The following is an 18,918-nucleotide window of genomic DNA, read 5'->3' on the forward strand; positions in this document are numbered from 1 at the left end:
GGAGGGGTCCAGACTGGCGGACAACAATTATGTTTTGATCGATTTTGGCCAAAATTTGACTGAGAAAGTGTTCTCGTTACTTATTTTCAGTCAGCAGTTCCAGGAACTTGTATCAAATGGTTCAAATGGCTCTGAGCACTATGGGACTCAACTGCTGAGGTCATTAGTCCCCTAGAACTTAGAACTAGTTAAACCTAACTAACCTAATGACATCACAAACATCCATGCCCGAGGCAGGATTCGAACCTGCGACCGTAGCGGTCTTGCGGTTCCAGACTGCAGCGCCTTTAAACTCACGGCCATTTCGGCCGGCGAACTTGTATCACTCCTTCCTCTAACTCGAATTGTTCCCGGAGAGCAATTGTCTCGTTCTTCTTGGCGAGAAAAACAGTGGCCAACGGAATACGGTAATCTTATCCTGGTGCTTTTCGTACCAGCCTGCGAGATGTCAGAAAGGCTGCATTGTCCTGCGGGTAGATGCTGTCATGCAGAGAAAAAACAACAGGCCGCGGTGGCCGAGCAGCGGTTCTAGGAGCTTCAGTCCGGAACCGCGCGACTGCTACGGTCGCAGGTTCGAATCCTGCCTCGGGCATGGATGTGTGTGATGGCCTTAGGTTAGTTAGGTTTAAATAGTTCTAAGTTCTAGGGGACTGATGACCTCAGATGTTAAGTCCCATAGTGCTCAGAGCCATTTGAAACATTTGTTGAAAAACAAATCGCATGGTGAGGAGGGCATGCTTCCCAAGGATAAATGCATGTTTGTGTTGATCCATTGTGCCTTCCAGAACGACAAGATCACACGGAGAATGCCTCTAATCTGGACCTTCCGGACGATTGTTGCAGGGTGTTTGCTTTCAGACATTTCGTGGAGTACATGCCAACGGCCATCTGTCCGGCTGAGCATAAATCGTGATTCATGTGATAAGGCCGCCTGTCGGTTCTCAGTGGACTTCCTGTCGCAGTACAGACGTGCAAATTCCGTCCTTCGTCGCCGATGAACAGCAGTTAAACATTTAACATAAGACTATACCCGTTAAAGAGTAGGCTATGACAGAATTCTAATTTTTTAAATTCGGTCACTAATTGTATGACATAATGAAAATTAAATTTTTCGTCCTCTGGAAGCAGTTAGATAGGCAACCTGCAGCCGGTGTGGTGCACCGTGCACGTAGCTGGCTGTCTAGTAATATACAGGGTGATCAAAAAGCCAGTATAAATTTGAAAACTTAATAAACCACGGAATAATGTAGATAGAGAGGTAAAAATTGACACGCAGGCTTGGAATGACATGGGTTTTTATTAGAACAAAAAAAGTTCACAAAATGTCCGACAGATGGCGCTGGACAGCAAAACGACGTAACTGCTACCGTGACTGGTGAGAGGTACGCCGATATGTTACAGAATCGCATCATCCCCAGCCTGGCTGATAAACACCTGCTGGAACGTACGATGTTAATGCAGGATGGCGCTCCACCCCATATTGCTAGACGCGTGAAAGATCTCTTGCGCACTTCGTTTGGCGAGGAATGTGTGCTCAGCCGCCACTTTCGTCATGCTTGCCCTCCCATGTCCCCAGACCTCAGTCCGTGCGATTATTGGCTTTGGGGTTACCTAAAGTCGCAAGTGTATCGTGATCGACCGACATCTCTAGGGATGCTGAAAGACAACATCCGACGCCAATGCCTCACCATAATTCCGGACATGTTTTACAGTGCTGTTCACAACATTATTCCTCGACTACAGCTATTGTTGAGGAATGATGGTGGAGATATTGAGCATTTCCTGTAAAGAACATCATCTTTGCTTTCTCTTACTTTGTTATGATAATTATTGCTATTGTGATTAGATGGAGCGCCATCTGTCGGACATTTTTTGAACTTTTGTATATTTTTGGTTCTAATAAAACCCCATGTCATTCCAAGCATGTGTGTCATTTGGACCTCTCTATCTACATTATTCTGTGATTTATTCAGTTTTCAAATTTATACTGACTTTTTGATCACCCGGTAGATTCCTAAGTTGTTCACCAGCTTATTGCCGTCTTTGAGCCCTATAGTCAACTGTGTTCTATTGATGATTTTGTAAGTAAAAGAACAGTTCATACAGAACTAGAAATATTGCAGGTGTTGGCTTTCATCTTCAGGCGAGCTCCTTTCAGCTTCAACTGGTGTTGACATAATACATAAAGCAGCTTCTCGACAAAGTATTGTGAGACTGCGTTACACCGCCTCTCGACGTGACTCCAGCTCCGTTGGAGGTTTGCGCCGTCCGCAGCACTACCATTCCCGGCCAGCACAGGTGTGAATGGTGCGCTAAGAGAATTGTGCAACCAGGCCGTGTTTCGCCTCGCCTGCCCCTCTGTCTCTCGCTGCGGCTGGTGCCTGGTGGGGCGCTGGGCAGGCGTTGTCCGTGCTTTGGCGCGCCTTCGCCGTCGCCTTCGCTTCAGTGCCACGGAAGCCGCCGACGGGAGCCGAGCGGAGCCATGCATGGCGCGACCGTGCTGCCGCCTGGTGCCGGCCGCGGCGGCAGCAGCCGTCTACGCTCTGGTGAGGATCGCCGTCACGTGTCATGTTTTGCTTCCTCCAAACTGTAAGCTGTTGTTCTTCTCTAGCAGTGCAGTGTCAACGTCCGCGGTCCGTTGAACTGATTGTTCACGTTCTCCTAACTGCATTCATTTTTCGCTAACGACGTTCACATAAACGCCATGCAGCTGCATCTCCAAATTGCACTGTTCATTATGACGTGCTGTAAGGCTGTTACAATATTAGTTTCTTAGTTAATGACAGGGACTTCTGCTGCGATAACCTCGAAACCAGTAATGTCAGTGCTCAATTCTCGTCCATTAACGAAGCCTTAACGACCTTGTCAAATGTATCACTTGTACACGACGTTCTTTCGTATCTCTGACATCTGTAAGAACTATCATATTTTCTTGGCAGTGTTCAAGAATGACCCGGAACAATCAGTATACAAGGGGACTTTAAAACGTAAGTTAACATTACTGAGGCAGTCCACGTAACTTTTATTAAACGCTGTATTACACTTCAAACTGCCCGCATCTCGTGGTCGTGCGGTAGCGTTCTCGCTTCCCACGCCCGGGTTCCCGGGTTCGATTCCCGGCGGGGTCAGGGATTTTCTCTGCCTCGTGATGGCTGGGTGTTGTGTGCTGTCCTTAGGTTAGTTAGGTTTAAGTAGTTCTAAGTTCTAGGGGACTTATGACCACAGCAGTTGAGTCCCATAGTGCTCAGAGCCATTTTACACTTCAAACTGAACACAGATACATGACGCCATTGCCAACATTGCCAGCAGTCTATGTAAACAACTGTTCGAACATTCTATCAATTGTTCGATTCGATGGTCCCAGCGGAGGTTAGAGTCCTCCCTCGGGCATAGGTGTGTGTGTTTGTCCTTACGATAGTTTAGGTTAAGTAGTGTGTAAGCTTAGGGACAGATGACCTTAGCAGTTAAGTCCCATAAGATTTCACACACATTTTGTTCGATTCCTCGACGATAGAAATTCGCTCCTTGGTCACGGAGTCATTCGGCAACCTCTTTGTGAACGTCCTCATCGTTCGAAAATCTCTTTCTCTAAATGTTCTTTCAGCTTACTAACAAGATGGAAATGGGATTGTGCAAGATCTGGACTTTCCGATGACCGTCACTCACGTTTGTTGTCGCGTTGACCAAATTGTTACCGTCAAATGGCTCTAAGCACTATGGGACTCAACATCTGAGGTCATCAGTCCCCTAAGACTTAGAACTACTTAAACCTAACCAACCTAAGGACATCACACACATCCATGCCCGAGGCAGGATTCGAACCTGCGATCGTAGCAGCAGCGCTGTTCCGGACTGAAGCGCCTAGAACCGCTCGGTCACATCGGCCGGCTGTTAGTGTCACTTCACTGCGGCTAGACGGGACATTTCAATTACTCCACATACCGCCAGAAGTTTACAGCGAATCTGTATGTAAATAAGAAGTATTGCCCCCAGAAATCATACTGTTCCACGTACTACAACACTGGAGTACGTTTCCAGTTGCAGCACCGTTTCACTCGCTCTATGGCGCACCTGTTATCCTTAACGCAGCAGAACTGTCTCTCCAGGAAACCCGGAACATGTACTCTCCTCTGACAATGTACGAATCTTGTTGCGCTATGATCTTAGCTACCTTACTTTCTCAAGTCCCTAGCTAGTGGGTTATACTTGCGCGTTTTCCAACTAATTTCCCCAACAAAATTATTTTTTGTTCTGAATCTTGAAATTCTTCCAGCCTCCTGAATAACAGATGATGCTCAAGGATTGCAGTATACTATCAAGCACCATATTTCATCTGATCGCCGTCCAGACAGTATCCGGTGTATCGTCATGAGCATTCTCCTATAGCTCAACAAGAAGACGTCTGGCAGGAGGCCAGATGAAATATCGTGCATTATAGTACCCTGCAGTCCAGAATCTAGTAGTTTCAATTAATAATAGTCGAAGCTTGAAGCATGGAATCCGAATAAATATTATCCACAGATTGCGAATTGATTTGCGGATGTATTTTTTAATCCGTGCAGAATGTCTTAAGAATTCGACAGCTTCATCGCGCCTTAAGATGCTTTCAAACCATATGCAGAATCACTGTAAGGAATTTCAATTTAAAGCAGTGAATTGTGGTGCGCGCCGAACGTGGATAAATGTAGCATATAAGCAGAAGCAGCCGAACTATCCTATCACAAGATTAGCTATATCTATCTTGTATCTCTCACATTATTTAAAGTTCAATGGTAAATCTGATGAGGTGACATTAGATGGAGCGAGAAAAATAAATCAGTTTGAGGAGAGGACACAGTGATTGCACAACAGCCGGCCTGTGTGGCCGAGCGTTTCTCGGCGCTACAGTCTGGAACCACGTGACCGCTACGGTCGCAGGTTCGAATACTGCCTCGGGCATGGATGTGTGTGACGTCCTTAGGTTAGTTAGGTTTAAGTAGTTCTAAGTTCTAGAGGACTGGTGACCTTAGAAGTTAAGTCCCATAGTGCTCAGAGCCATTTGAACCATTTTTGAATGCACAGGATTCGAACCTGCGACCGTAGCAGTCACGCGGTTCCGGACTGAGCGCCTTAACCGCGAGACCACCGCGGCCGGCAATGCACAACAGTACGATGTGTTAGACACAACTTGGACAACATCCAAGATCATGATGTGATTTACTCTTGAGTACTGCCGGAATATTTGGGGCGCTTATGAAGGCAAACATAACCAAATTCCGGAAATGGACTCAAGAGCACATTGTAGATATTGTATCCAGTCGGGTTTGCCCACACATGAGTGCTACCGAGGCAACGCTATTTGTAATTACTGTGTGAAACATGGTGCTTAGGTAAAAGTGTTGTATAAATTTAAAGAGTCGCTGTTTTAGGTGAACTGTGAACCGATTTGATTGCGTGAATTGCACATTTCGTGTAACAAACATGGTATCTAAAATAGAGATATGAAGAGATTAGATAAATGAAGAAGTTAGCTACTTAGAAGAATTTGAAGAACTATAAACAGAAATGAAGAGTATTTGAAGAAATTAGCTAACCTCTAGGTCGTCTGGATGTAGTGTGAAAAGTAATGGTCGTATGAGACTTCCTAGAGGTACACCTGAAGTTATTTTTATGCCTGAAAATTTTCCCCGTTAAGAATTATAAGCTGTGCTCTCTTTGCTAGGACTCTTCAGTCCCATCACAGAGCTTATCTGATATTCCATAAGCTCGTACTTTATTGATTATGCAACAGTGTGGGACACTATTGAACACCTTGTGGAAGTCAAGGAACACGACATCAACTTGGGCATTGGCGTCTACTGCCGAGTCTCGTGTGCGGGAAGGGCGACTTGGGTTTCACGCAATCACTGTTTGCGGGACCCATGATTCTTACAGAGGAGATTTTTGGTCTGCAAACATATAACAATACACTAGCATGCATAAGACGTGTTTCGAAATCCCACAAAAGACAGACGTCAGCGACATTTATTCGAGGTGACGGAGGCAAGAAATATACCATTAACACTGGACGCAAATATACAGATGGAGAGTTGAACATTTCTTCATATATGAACGGATGGAAGCGCCTAAACAAACAAACAAAAATAAACCTAAAAACCAAGCAATATATCCGTAACGTATCAGACATGTTTGTATTTGCGTTACTAGTAGTGTTAATAGTAGACTCTTCGTGTACTGTGCATCTTAAATACAGGGTGTGCATAAAGTCCGGGAACACTTTCAATTATCTATTGCACAAGAACTGAACATTGTACAGACGTGATACATATTGCACTTTGAAGAGAAAATCTGGAAGTTTTTTTTTTTTACAGACATTTGATATGCGGAACGTGAGTGACCCGGCAGACAATATGGTAATCGAATTCGTACCATACCCGTCCCAGCACGGCATCGTCAACTGTAGCAGTCACTTCCCGTATTCTCTCTCGGAGCTCCGCTACATCACGTGGTAGAGGCGGTACATACACCAGATCTTTAATGTGTTCCCCACAGAAAAAAGTCACACGGAGTGAGATCTGGTGATCGGGTTGGCCATTTCATTAAACAGCTGTCTCCTTCTGTAATAAGGCCGATACATCGATGCGGCAGCTCCGTGTTCAGGTACCCAAACTTCACGATGAAAATGGGGTGGAGCCCCATCCTGCTGAAAGATGAACAGAAATTCAGATTGCATTTGAGGCATCAGCCATTCATTGCTGCAACATGTCGAAGTAGGAATATCCAGTGACAGTGCTCTCAGCGAAGAAGAATGGGCAGTACAGTTTTCGACGTGACAAGGCACAAAAAACATTTACCTTTGGGGAATCACACTCAAATTCAATGGATTCGTGTGGATGCTTTGCACCCCAGATTCGACAGCTGTAGCACACTTGTATTTTGTCGAACTCCAACACACAGAAAGCTCGCTCCGCGCCAGAAATCGCCATGCTTGCGACTAGCGCTGACTATCAGCAAATTACCAAACTACGCTATGGCGGTACACATGAAAAAAAAACTTTCAGGGTTTCTCTTCAAAATTCAATATGTATGATATCTGTACAATCTTTGGTTCTTGTGCAATAAATAATTAAAAGTGTTCCCGGACTTCATGTACACCCTGTATAACAGAGACACCATTTGGACTCAATTGTGCACGGCATAAGCTTCAGATGCCTTGATGTAGGTGAGATACGATCCACCATCCGCGCTGACTGTGCATCAAAGCGTCATTGCAAGGCTTCGGCGATGGCTCCCAGACACAGGGAATGTTCGTTGCAAGCCACTAACAAGGCCAACCAAGAGTACACACTCCATAACAGGACCAACATCTGACTATACTTCACTACAAACATTGTCTGGAATATAGTTATCTGGAGTGCTTAGAGGAGCTGCAGTTCCATGACATACTGCATGTCTCAAGCTAAGTGCAGTTGCTCTTTATGCTAGGTGCCTGGCACTGTGTATTCCCATTTAAGACTACCAACATGGGCTTATTTCTTGTGGAATCAGTGGCATCAAGATTGTATCATGAATGAGTGAAGGGATGTACTCTTCAGAAATGAATCTTGCATCACATTCATCTGGATGGAGCTACAACAGTTACCGAAATATCGTGGAAAGAGATTGCAGACTAAGATCAGAGCATACGGAACAGTTTCTCAGATACGTTACTGGTTCGAAGACTTGATGACTGATAGAATCCAGTAGGTTTCCGGGAGGGTCAGTATTCACCAGAGACGAAGATGAAGGTAATGTAATGTAAGTCCGTAGCACCACTGCTGTTCTCCAGGTGGATAAATAATTCGTCGGATTGGGTGGGCAGCAATCTTAGGTTATTTGCTGATGACGCTGTCGTCTATTGAAAAATGGCGCCGTTCAGTGACAGTACGAGGATTCAGGATCACTTGGACAGAATTTCAATTCGGGCTTGGAATGACAGCTTGCTTGAAATGTGGTTAAATGCAAATGAATGGGGATGAGTAGAGAAAACATTCGTGTAATGTTCGAATACAGTAGTAATTGTATGCTGCTTGTCTCCGTCACGACTTGATATCGCTAACGTTGATCTTTTGTAGGATTTTAAAACACGTGCTCACGTGCTATGACATGTTAGGAGACCTAAAATCTCCTCAGTAGGAATCAACATGGAATATCGTATGAAGTTCAGCTCGCTCCGCGCCCCATTAGACTCCCCACGATAATCCCGTACTGTCGCTAACCAGTAAAGTACGAACGTAAGGAATTTCACACCAGCTCTGTGGTGGGATTGAAGAGTCCCCAAAAATCAAATGGCTCTGAACACTATGGGACTCAACATCTGAGGTCATCAGTCCCCTTGACTTAGAACTACTTAAACCTAACTAACCTAAGGACATCACACACATCCATGCCCGAGGTAGGATTCGAACCTGCGACAGTAGCAGCAGCGCGGTTCCGGACTGAAGCGCCTAGAACCGCACGGCCACAACGGCCGGCTGAAGAGTCCCAGCAAACAGAACAAAGCTTATCATACTCAACAGAGAAAATCTTCAGGCGTACAAGTAACTTCGGGTGTATCTCAGGGAAGTGTTATACTATCATTACCTTTCACACCAAATCCAAAAGACCCAATGGTTAGCGACGGAAGACTTTGGTGACGCCGTTATATACAGGAAAGTCCCTACGCTAGAAAATTGTAGCGAAATGCAGGAGGATCGACGCTTAGTTCAGGAATCGCCAGTTGACCCTCAACATAAACAGATGTGACGTATTGTGCATAAATACGCGTAAAGACACATTACTGTATGGTTACACGATTACAGAATCATCGCGGGAGGAAGTTACACCCATTACACGTCTGGGATTATGCGTACGGAACTGTATAAACTGACGCTAGTCGCAGTTAAGTCAGATGACGGACTGAGATTCATCGGAAGAATTCTCAGAAATTGTTGTGGATTGGAGGAAGCAGCTTACAAAACGTTCGTTTGACGAATACTAGACTGTTAATCGTCAGTTTGGGATCCATACCAGATCGGACTGATGCAGGAAACAGAGAAGATCCAAAGAAGAGGAGTGGGTATCGTCTCAGGTCCATTTAGTAAGAGCGAAAGTATGACGGAAATACTCAGTCAACTTCAGTGGCACACGCTACAACAGAGCATATATCACAGACTGGTTTACTGTTACAATTCCGAGACAGTGCATTAACGGGGTATTTTACAAATGCAGGGCTATTCAAAAAGAAGGAACGGAATTCAAAGATTTATTGCTTCCGAACTACAAAAGATAGAAACACAATTCCAACGTTCCTGGGAGGAGAAAAGTTCAATTTTTATGCATTCAATGTTGCGGATGGATTCCTTGACCCAAAGTAGGCCTGCGTTAGAATGTGCTTCCACCCCGTGATATATCCGGAACCGTGTCTAGATGTGGATCCATAATCCGCTACGTCTGTGGCAGGGTTCGAAGGTGGATCCACTAGCGAGAGAAATGGGTCAGGTTTATTGGAGCCATCCACGACACACACATGGAAAAAGACATACAGAAAATAGAGCTAATGCAATACATCTGTAGAACATTTGGTTGTGAGTGACTGGGTGCATTCGAGTACAGTGCTGTACCATACCGTTCGACTAATGTGCTGTTCTATCCTGTACATAAGAATAAAACACGCGAAGGACTGTCTCCATCCTTCCAGCGGACTTATAGCATATAAAATAGCGGAACTGGGGTGATCATGTGCCGTCATCGTGGATCTTTAAGAGTATAAAACGGGGTGTGATAGGCGCAGCACGATATCTTGTTTTGTTGTTATTACTGGAGAATCTAGACAATATTGTTCACGAAAGATCGGTAATATAACTTGCATCGGAGATGTTAGGTTCTTTAGTAGGATGAATTTAAATGTGCTTACATCCCTTAAAAAATCGTTTTGTGAAGAGTTTTTCTCTATTTGCGAGCCTGAGCACTGTCGAAAATAACGCACAATTGGTTAAAATCGAGACTTCGCGATTGGTAATATGCATGCGTAGTATATATATATATATATATATATATATATATATATATATATATATATATATATATATATATGTGTGTGTGTGGGGGGGGGGGGGGTGTCTAGAGCTGTCAGCGACGGACTGTTGCTGTTCGAATGCATAACTTGCTAATTGTTTGTCTATACATTACGGTCCGCAGCTCGTGGTCGTGCGGTAGCGTTCTCGCTTCCCGCGCCCGGGTTCCCGGGTTCGATTCCCGGCGGGGTTAGGAATTTTCTCTGCCTCGTGATGACTGGGTGTTGTGTGATGTCCTTAGGTTAGTTAGGTTTAAGTAGTTCTAAGTTCTAGGGGACTGATGACCATAGATGTTAAGTCCCATAGTGCTCAGAGCCATTTGAACCATTTTTTATACATTACGCTGCTGGGGGTGCGCACTCTGTAAGTGCAGAGAAGGGAAACTCTCACGTCCCACGATGCAAAGTATTACTGTCAACTAACGAATAACTTATTACTAGGATAAAAATACCTGAAATGTACAGTTTGTAGATGTCCTGATAGGGCTGTGGGGGCGTATCAGAGTTGGAAGGTATAAACAAAAGTAGCGAAGCTCATTTGGTAAGCAATAAGAGCATATACTCATGGGGAAAAAATATGAGAGCAGCAGCAGAAATCAACTCTGTACATATGTCAACTCCTTGTTGCAGATCCCTGCACGGCAGAGTAGAAGTTAAATAAATATGTAGAACTGTGCCATATTTTGAGTTTCCATCAAGTGCATCGCAACGCGAGTCTGCAGACAAGCTCTCTGATGTGTCGTAGCAGTTCACGGATTTGTTTCCATACTTCGAGTTTCCATTCTGCACCATTCGTGTTACTTTACTTTTCATGATCTTCCTATCCAAACAAATGCCTGTCGATCATCAGGAAGAGGGGAATTCTTTGGATTCTTTAGTAGGCTGGTGTATAGGACACGCAAATATCCTTGTATGAAATCAAACAACGCATGGGTATGCCAGAAAATTATCGAAAAAACATGAAAGGTGACATAAAATCGGTATAAACCAAGTAAAACCTGGTATAATTACGACAAATTGATGGGGAATACGTAAAATTGAGGGAAATACGGCGAATTATGTAAAATCGCGAAAAACTTGCAAAATTACGTAAATTGATTGTGAATGCATAAATGAGAGAAAAAGTACCATGAAATGTGAGGAGCTGAGGTTGGTTGAGGTACCCAGACACTCGAGACCGAGAAAACCTTAAAAATTATGCTCTGTCTGCACTCAGTCTTAACCCTCCCCCCCCCCCCCCCCAGTAAACTATGTGGGTTTTCGTAACATACTTTAATAAAAGCGATATAAGTATCACACAGAGGCGTTATATTAAAGCAGACGAAACATATGTATCCCAATCCAGAAGTGTGTTCTCATGCAGACGAATATAGATGTTACTGAATTACGGCTGGTTCTCACAAGCAATACTATTCCTTAACTATTAAGGAGAGGAATCAATGCATTTGTCAGACTTCAGCCATTCCTTAGAATGTTCTGTAGGAGAGTAGACCGATGCCACATATATCACCTTTAATAGTGTTAGGAGGGTGTACTCGAGAGACATGGTGTTGGGTCGAAATTCCTGTATTATCCTACACACGAGCGAAACTACGTAACATCAGACCAGGGCTTATGTGTGCAAGAGGAATGCTGCCAGAGCCATAGTGATGCTACTGTAAACAGCAATAAGAAAATGGTTCAAATGACTCTAAGCACTAAGGGAATTAATATCTGAGGTCATCAGTCCTCTAGACTTAGAACTACTTAAACCTAACTAACCTAACGACATCACACACATCCATGCCCGAGGCAGGATTAGAACCTGCGACCGTAGCAGCAGCTCGGTTCCGGAATGGAGCCCCTAGGACCGCACGGCCACAGCGGCCTGCAGCAATAACACTCTGCATCTGCTTTGGCTATTGATTGTGGTGCTTACTCCCTCATAAGAATTTGCTGCTTCTCCATGTGCATTTTCGTGCAGCAGGGCGTGGGTGGTAACACAGTGTATCAACCATCGAAAATATTCGTGCCGTTTTCTCCTCGCTCTAGTTGCTAGCGAGCCATAATCGTATCCCTCAAAACCGCTACTACTACTAATAATAAGCGCGACTGATGCGGGAAGTGTGATTGAGAGTACATACGTTTCGAGCTTAAAAAGACCTATAAAATCCATTAATTTCCTAAGAGACAGAACAGTAGTCACCTGCCTTCGTTCTAGTTGGTTCATAGGCAGCTCCAGTAGCGGATATACACAGACAATGCCTTCCTAGGACACCAGAATAGTGTAGATGGAAGTAATTGTATCATTTTAAAGTTTGTCACTATAGTAATTGGGGTAGGAAACTTGCAGGTTGGTTGTAGGTCTGATGTTGGACTAATATGTTCTGTATTAGAGTATTAAGAGCGCTGCATTCCTCACTACTAACACTTCAGAAACCATATGGTTTTAACAATATAACCATTTTCAGGAGCAGAACCGTGCAGCCATAGGAGTTTGTGTTTATGCTCTGTGGTCATTTCTCTCGCTCCGATACGTTCTTGTTACTGATTCCAGACACTGGAATAATATTTCAGAATTGATAGCACAGTTGATTTATGTGAAATGTTTCAATCTCCATCCATCTGGAGCTCCATCATGTATGAACCACACAGTTCTACTGAACCGTCTGTTATATCACCGCAACACTCTCATGTCTACTGTGCACCAATAAGGGGTACTACCCTCCTCAAAATGCTCGCATCTGGGGAGAACTTGTACATTTGGATGTGTGCTGTGGGAAGGATTGGTGCGAAACAGTCTTCCTGAACAGCAGTTATAGAAACAGCTTGCTCTGTTCCTTCATAAAACGTGGAATATGGTGAGTATAGTACCCTCATACATATAGTCAGCTGCAGAGTAAACTGGCGATGGTGTTGCAGGGAGGTTTGGTCAATGACAATGGAGCGCGAGAATACTCTGTGACTTCCAGACACTCAGGGAAAGATCGCCAGTCATAATCGTAAATTGTGTACTATGATAGACGTGCTAGAAATATGTAAATAACCTAATTGCAATGGTATAGGATGCTTTCGGGTATACTTTGGTGTATATAACCGAAGGGACATACTGCACAGTCATCTATCTCTATTTGCAATCTAGTATATGGTACTTGCAAAGTAGTGGACGGGTGATTTAGCGATGATACAGAAACTGGGAAGCATTCTGCTGTGTCACTGGCTAACACTGAAATTATGGAACAACTGGCAAAATTGCTAAAATTGATCACACTATCAACTGTATTGCTTGTTGCAGTGCACTGTCCCATATTGAGAGTGTCTTTCACACCCCATCAGTGCAGTTACCCTGTTGGTTACCACATGATGATTGACTGACACCACTTGTTTGAGATGAAGAGATGCTTGGTGGAAGCCTGGACATCTCCTACTTGTCACTATGAAGCATGGGATTAAATGTAGAGCTCATCACTTTCAGACAGTTGTTTGGAAGTATTTCTCAATTCTGAAGACTCGTCCTATTTCCATATGTTTCGTTGCCCTCCACATAAATTTTCGCCAATAATATAACAATAGCTCTTTTTATTTCTACTACCTCATGCGTGTTGTGAAAAGCACCTTCCAGCGATAGTACACACCGGAACGCTACTCGTGTACATGACTCCAAAATGAGTAAATAATGCTCTTCAAAATGGAATGCTGAGACATCAGCTACCCTATCACGATGGAAGATGAGACTAACTGTATAGGTCATCACCTTCAGATAGCTATTTGTAAATGCTCTAGAATGCCATAAACTCTTCCAGTCTACATATGTTGTGATGTCTTCCACATTTTTTATTTCTACCATCCTGTGTGTTGTGGGGGCACCATAGTTTACACCATGTGACATTCGGCTCTCTGTGAGAGCCAGTGGATCGAAATATGTCAATGTGTGTACAAAGTTGTAGTCATATACTGCTTGGATGTGTTACAGCTGAAAAACAATGTATTAAATTGTGTATGAAAGAACAACACGGGATCCCTCTCTTGTGAATGATAATCTGTTGGACATTCTCTTTCTCTAGTACAGGTGACAACTTTACAGAGGTCTGTGCAGCTTCGATCAGTGGTCACCTGCTCCAATGGAGTGATACGTGATATGTAATATGCTCAGTGTCAACATTCATCTTCAAAATGGAATGCTGAGACATCTGCTACTCCATCACTATGGAAGATGAGGTTAACTGAATAGGTCACCATCTTCAGATAGCTATTTGTAAATGCTGTACAATGCCATAAACTCTTTCCATCCCCATATGTTGTGATGTCTTCCACATTTTTGTCAGTTAGAAACATCAGCTCTGTGTTTTATTTCTACCATCCTGTGTGTTGTGTTTTCGTTATAGTGGAAGAGAGGGATGTGGTAAAATCATATAGGAGGTTCTGTTACAAGGAGTGGTAAAACTTGTTAAAGTCTGGACGCAACATAGTTTTTTATCTGCTCTGGATGTTACAAAATAATGATGAGTACTGCTCTCAAATGTACTACATGACTCGATAGATACCGATCTGCATCGGTATTTCATATGTCTGAAATGAATGTAATGCCCTCATGCATGACAATTTGTTATTCGAACAGGCAGAATGCTCTCAGACTATACCAATTTTGCTTATACAACTAAAATCTGTCCTCTTGGATCATGACTGTTTTCATTATTATCATCACAACTGCTTGTTTAAAAATAGGTGTTACCACAAGTCCTGTGTTATTTCACACTTCATAACTTCACATTATAAAGTAGACACCATTTGAATTATAGCTCATTGTGGAACCTAGAAATGATAATGTTGTTCCCGACATGTGAGTAGATTGTGTGAAACCTGCTGTTCTATGATGATCAAGTTGCTTATGAAACTATAATGCCAAAATCTGCTGCTATTGCGAATGATTGGCTTCTAGATGACAGAAACTTTACACACAGGTCACTAGAGGCGAGTTATGGAGCATAAAATGTCAGATGTCATCATGTAAACGGTATTTGTATTTGATGTGTCAGAAGAATCTTATAGGGTTCTCCACTAAGTGATGTTAGGAGGTCTTATTACAAGACATGCTCTCACGATTTGTTTCATAAACTGCAGCGCAATATAGCATCACATTGGTAAAATGGAATCTGCCATAGTGTACAAAACAGTAACATCCTCTTGAATGATAGTTTGTTGTTGGCAAACGTAAAACGATTGTGTTTTTACGATATGTGAGCAAATGGCATGAAACAGGCTGCTCTGTGATGTTATTTCACGTGTCTGAAATGTTTGTAATGTACAGGTGGATGACAATTTGTTTACAGACACTTATTTGTCCATCAAGCTGAAATAAATTGCTTAATATAGATGTTTTTTCTTCAGAGTTTAAAAGCTCGCTTTTTCTTTACTCCAACGACGGTTTCAAACTAACGAGGTCATACTGCAGTGACTGGTAGTTTTTGCAGCAAAATAGTGGAAGACTTTTTTATTCGATTTTGCACAGGAGATGTATAGTCTGGCCTCTGCACTTTGGTCATGTGTAATCAGCAGAGGTGCTGTAGTGATTTTTTTCACTTTGTTGGATGTCACAAAATAATGGGAGACAGAGGGAGAGAGAGATGTGAATTGTGCCCCGTAGTCATACATAAAAACTATACCAGGTTTGCTTATAAAGCTAAAAAAAAGGGACTGCGCCTATTTTTGTGAAAAGAGGACATTTATAGTTGCCACGATTGTGTTTTCTTTCTTTAATAGATCCTGCTTATAGGTGGTGCGTTCTCCATCGCAGGACAGTATGAGGTTGCGAGGCAGCTGTGCTCTGGTCAGATCGAGGCTACTTTTTAGCATCATTTATCTCACTGTGTTTGGTAGGCCGCCGGCGTCACGGCCTTTTGTGGTAGTGCAGAGCCACAGCCTGGAGCACCCAGCCATGTGGTCCACCGAGGAGGGTGCTCCAACAGCACCTGAACGAAGACTCTGCTCCCAGATGTGTCAGGGGCTGCAACTGGCAGAACCGGTGACAACTGGCCATTTGTAAAAAAAAAAAAGCCCATATCCCCACCGCAGGTTGAGGGAGGAAGAGAGAGGGAGGGATGAGGGGAGGTAAGCGCGCCTCTAACTTCGCTAGGTTATGACCTTACGCCAAGGAGAACACAATTTCCAAGTGCTGCCCCTCTCCCCTGGTGCAATCTTTTGCGACGATAATTTTCCACAGTCCCAAGTACATGTGTTGCACTATGACCCATTGATTGTGAGTGCTGTTTCTTTTCACGATGATTTCGATACGTAATTAGAACAGTGAAACATTTTCCATTAGTTGTGGTAGCGTGTATTGGCTTCGATTACCTGAGCTGCAGGGTGATTGTCAAGCAACGCAGGGGGAGGCATCTGTAGTGAAGTCTGACGTCAAATAGTGATAGATACAGTCCTCAGCTGTATGCTTACAGATAATACATTTATTAAACTCCTCTCTGTCCAACGCCAGCATCTTGTCAGTTGAACACAAAAATGGCTCTGAGCACTATGGGACTTAACATCTGAGGTCATAAGTCCCCTGGAACTTAGAAGTACTTGAAACCTAACTAACCTAAGGACATCACACACATCCATGCCCGAGGTAGGATTCGAACCTGCGACCGTATCAGCAGCGCGGTTTCGGACTGAAGCGCCTAGAACCGTTCGGCCACAACGGCTGGCTTTCAGTGAACACATTTCCCACCAAAAAATAAAGATATTACCTTCCACTACAGCCTTTTTCCCACCAGCTCGTAGGTGAAGGGCAGAGTTTGAATACGTCTGCCACGAGTTTTGAGTGGTATTGTGAAATTTTTCCCCAGCAGCGCAACACCAGTTGTATGTTATTGTCAATGTTTGAACGAGTTTAGGCCCTCTTGTGTAGCGCTATGTATATAACTGTGTAATCAGGACCGATCTTTATGATTAATTACATAGTTAGGATCGATCTTTACTTCAGTATCCCAACCGAAATAAATACACTAACCTGCATCTGGACAGTTTCCATGTGTTGGTAGGGCTCACTTGGGCTTTCTTGTCAGAAGGACTGGGCTTCAAGGCCAGGAAAGGGCATCACCATTTTTAATTTCCAATCAATTCCCATGTGGGTGGGGGCGGGGGGCGATGTCAGCACAGTCAAGGGACAATGAAACTCCCGCCAAAATTCGAAATCCCCGCCAAAATTCGAAATTCTCTGCAATAGAGTAAGGATGGGGAGGGTAGGGGTGTGGATGGGGAGGGGTGTGGAAGGGGAGGGGGTGAGAATCGATGAACTGGCTGAGGAAAACACATGACGTCATATGGGGATGGGAATGGTGGGTTCGTGGGGGAGGGTGGGAGTAATTAATTGCCCCACCTCCCTATTACTTATATATTCTCGACACTGTTTCGCAAAAAGAATTTAGCCTCTCTATAATAATCACTTGTCGTCGAACCTACTGCTAACAAGTCTAGCAACATCCCTCTAAATCGCTTCGGCATCTGCCTTTAAACGGTCCTCGTGGAGATCTCAAACACTTGAGCAGTACTCAAGAATGGGTCGCGCTAATTACAAGCGGTTTCCTTTATAAGTGAACTACACTTCCTCAACATTCTCCCAATTAACTGAAGTCGACCACTGACCTTCCCTAATACCGAGCTGGCCGCGGTGGCCGAGCGGTTCTAGGCGCTTCAGTCCGGAACCGCGCGGCTACTACGGTCGCAGGTTCGAATCCTGCCGCGGGCATGGATGTGTGTGAAGTCCTTAGGTTAGTTAGGTTTAAGTAGTTCTAAGTTCTAGGGGACTGATGACCTCAGATGTTAAGTCCCATAGTGCTCAGAGCCATTTGAACCATTTGAACCGAATACCGACCTTAAATGCTCGTTCCATTTCATATCGCTTTACAACGTTATGCCAAGATTTTGAACCAGCTTCGCTGTGTCAATGAGCACACCACCTGCCGTCTGTGACTTGTTACTGCATTTTCGTGTCGAACATTGGCAGTGGTGTTATTAATGTATCCGTATAGCGTTTAAGATTCCCCTGAAAAGTGCACATTCCGAGGAGACTGGAAGCTGCTTCGGGTGCAAACCGGTTTGCTATAACGTATAAGTCGTCGTAATATTTTGTGTTTCCGTATTTTTGTCCACACCCTGTATCTGAGAATCTATTCCGTTCTCTCGGACCTCGGTTAACAGCCTGCAGATCAGCCATCGTTCAGTTCTGAGCTAAGCGCCGTTGTGCTGACGTTCCGTGTAGTGTCAGCTCACGGCCGTCGCTTTCCGTCCCGCTGAGCGCAGTGCGAATCGGCCAGCAGAACAGGGCCGGCGTCTGGCCGCCGTGTCGCCGCTGCACAGCTGGCCGTCCGCATTCCGGCGGGCGGCAGGTTTCACCACAGACGGCAGACACCAGAGTGTGCCGGAAGAGGGGCGTGCTAAGCGGCAGACACCAGAGTGTGCCGGAAGAGGGGCGTGCTAAGCGGCGAGCACGCCGCCCGCTTCCTCCCGGCGCCCCGGCCTACACGGAAGACCGCTCGCGTCGCCTCGGACGTCCGGTGCGTGCTGCCGTTAAATCAGCCGCTCCGGCCCCTTCACTCTGCGGGGGAGGAACGGGGACAGAGGTCAATGCACCGCCCGTCCATCTTACACGTCATCTGCAGAACTTGAACACGTAGTTGCTGTTGTTGTGGTCTTCAGTCCGAAAACTGGTTACATACAAGGTGTGCAACTTTGCTTCCGCCGTTTGCTATAGGTGGCGACAACGGTAAGTAGCGGTCGAAAGAAACAGATCGCAAACGTCACGCAGTTAGCTTGGACCTCGGTCAACATAACCTCATTCAAACATTAGTCGATTTTTGTGTGCATCATAA

At 44.4% G+C, this 18,918-nt stretch overlaps 1 protein-coding gene across 2 annotated transcripts in view; it reads left to right on the top strand.

The window, feature by feature from the left end:
- The first annotated feature begins 2,457 nt into the window (after positions 1-2,457).
- Positions 2,458-18,918, top strand: part of LOC126419219 (uncharacterized) — a 146,163-nt gene continuing 129,702 nt past the window's right edge. For both annotated transcript variants that reach the window (XM_050086353.1, XM_050086354.1), the window contains exon 1: positions 2,458-2,546. In XM_050086353.1, the coding sequence (XP_049942310.1) occupies positions 2,487-2,546 (60 nt within the window). In that variant the 5' untranslated portion in view covers positions 2,458-2,486. The remainder of the gene's footprint in view (positions 2,547-18,918) is intronic.

Source organism: Schistocerca serialis, chromosome 9 (assembly GCF_023864345.2).
Source record: "Schistocerca serialis cubense isolate TAMUIC-IGC-003099 chromosome 9, iqSchSeri2.2, whole genome shotgun sequence".
Lineage (NCBI taxonomy): Eukaryota > Metazoa > Arthropoda > Insecta > Orthoptera > Acrididae > Schistocerca > Schistocerca serialis.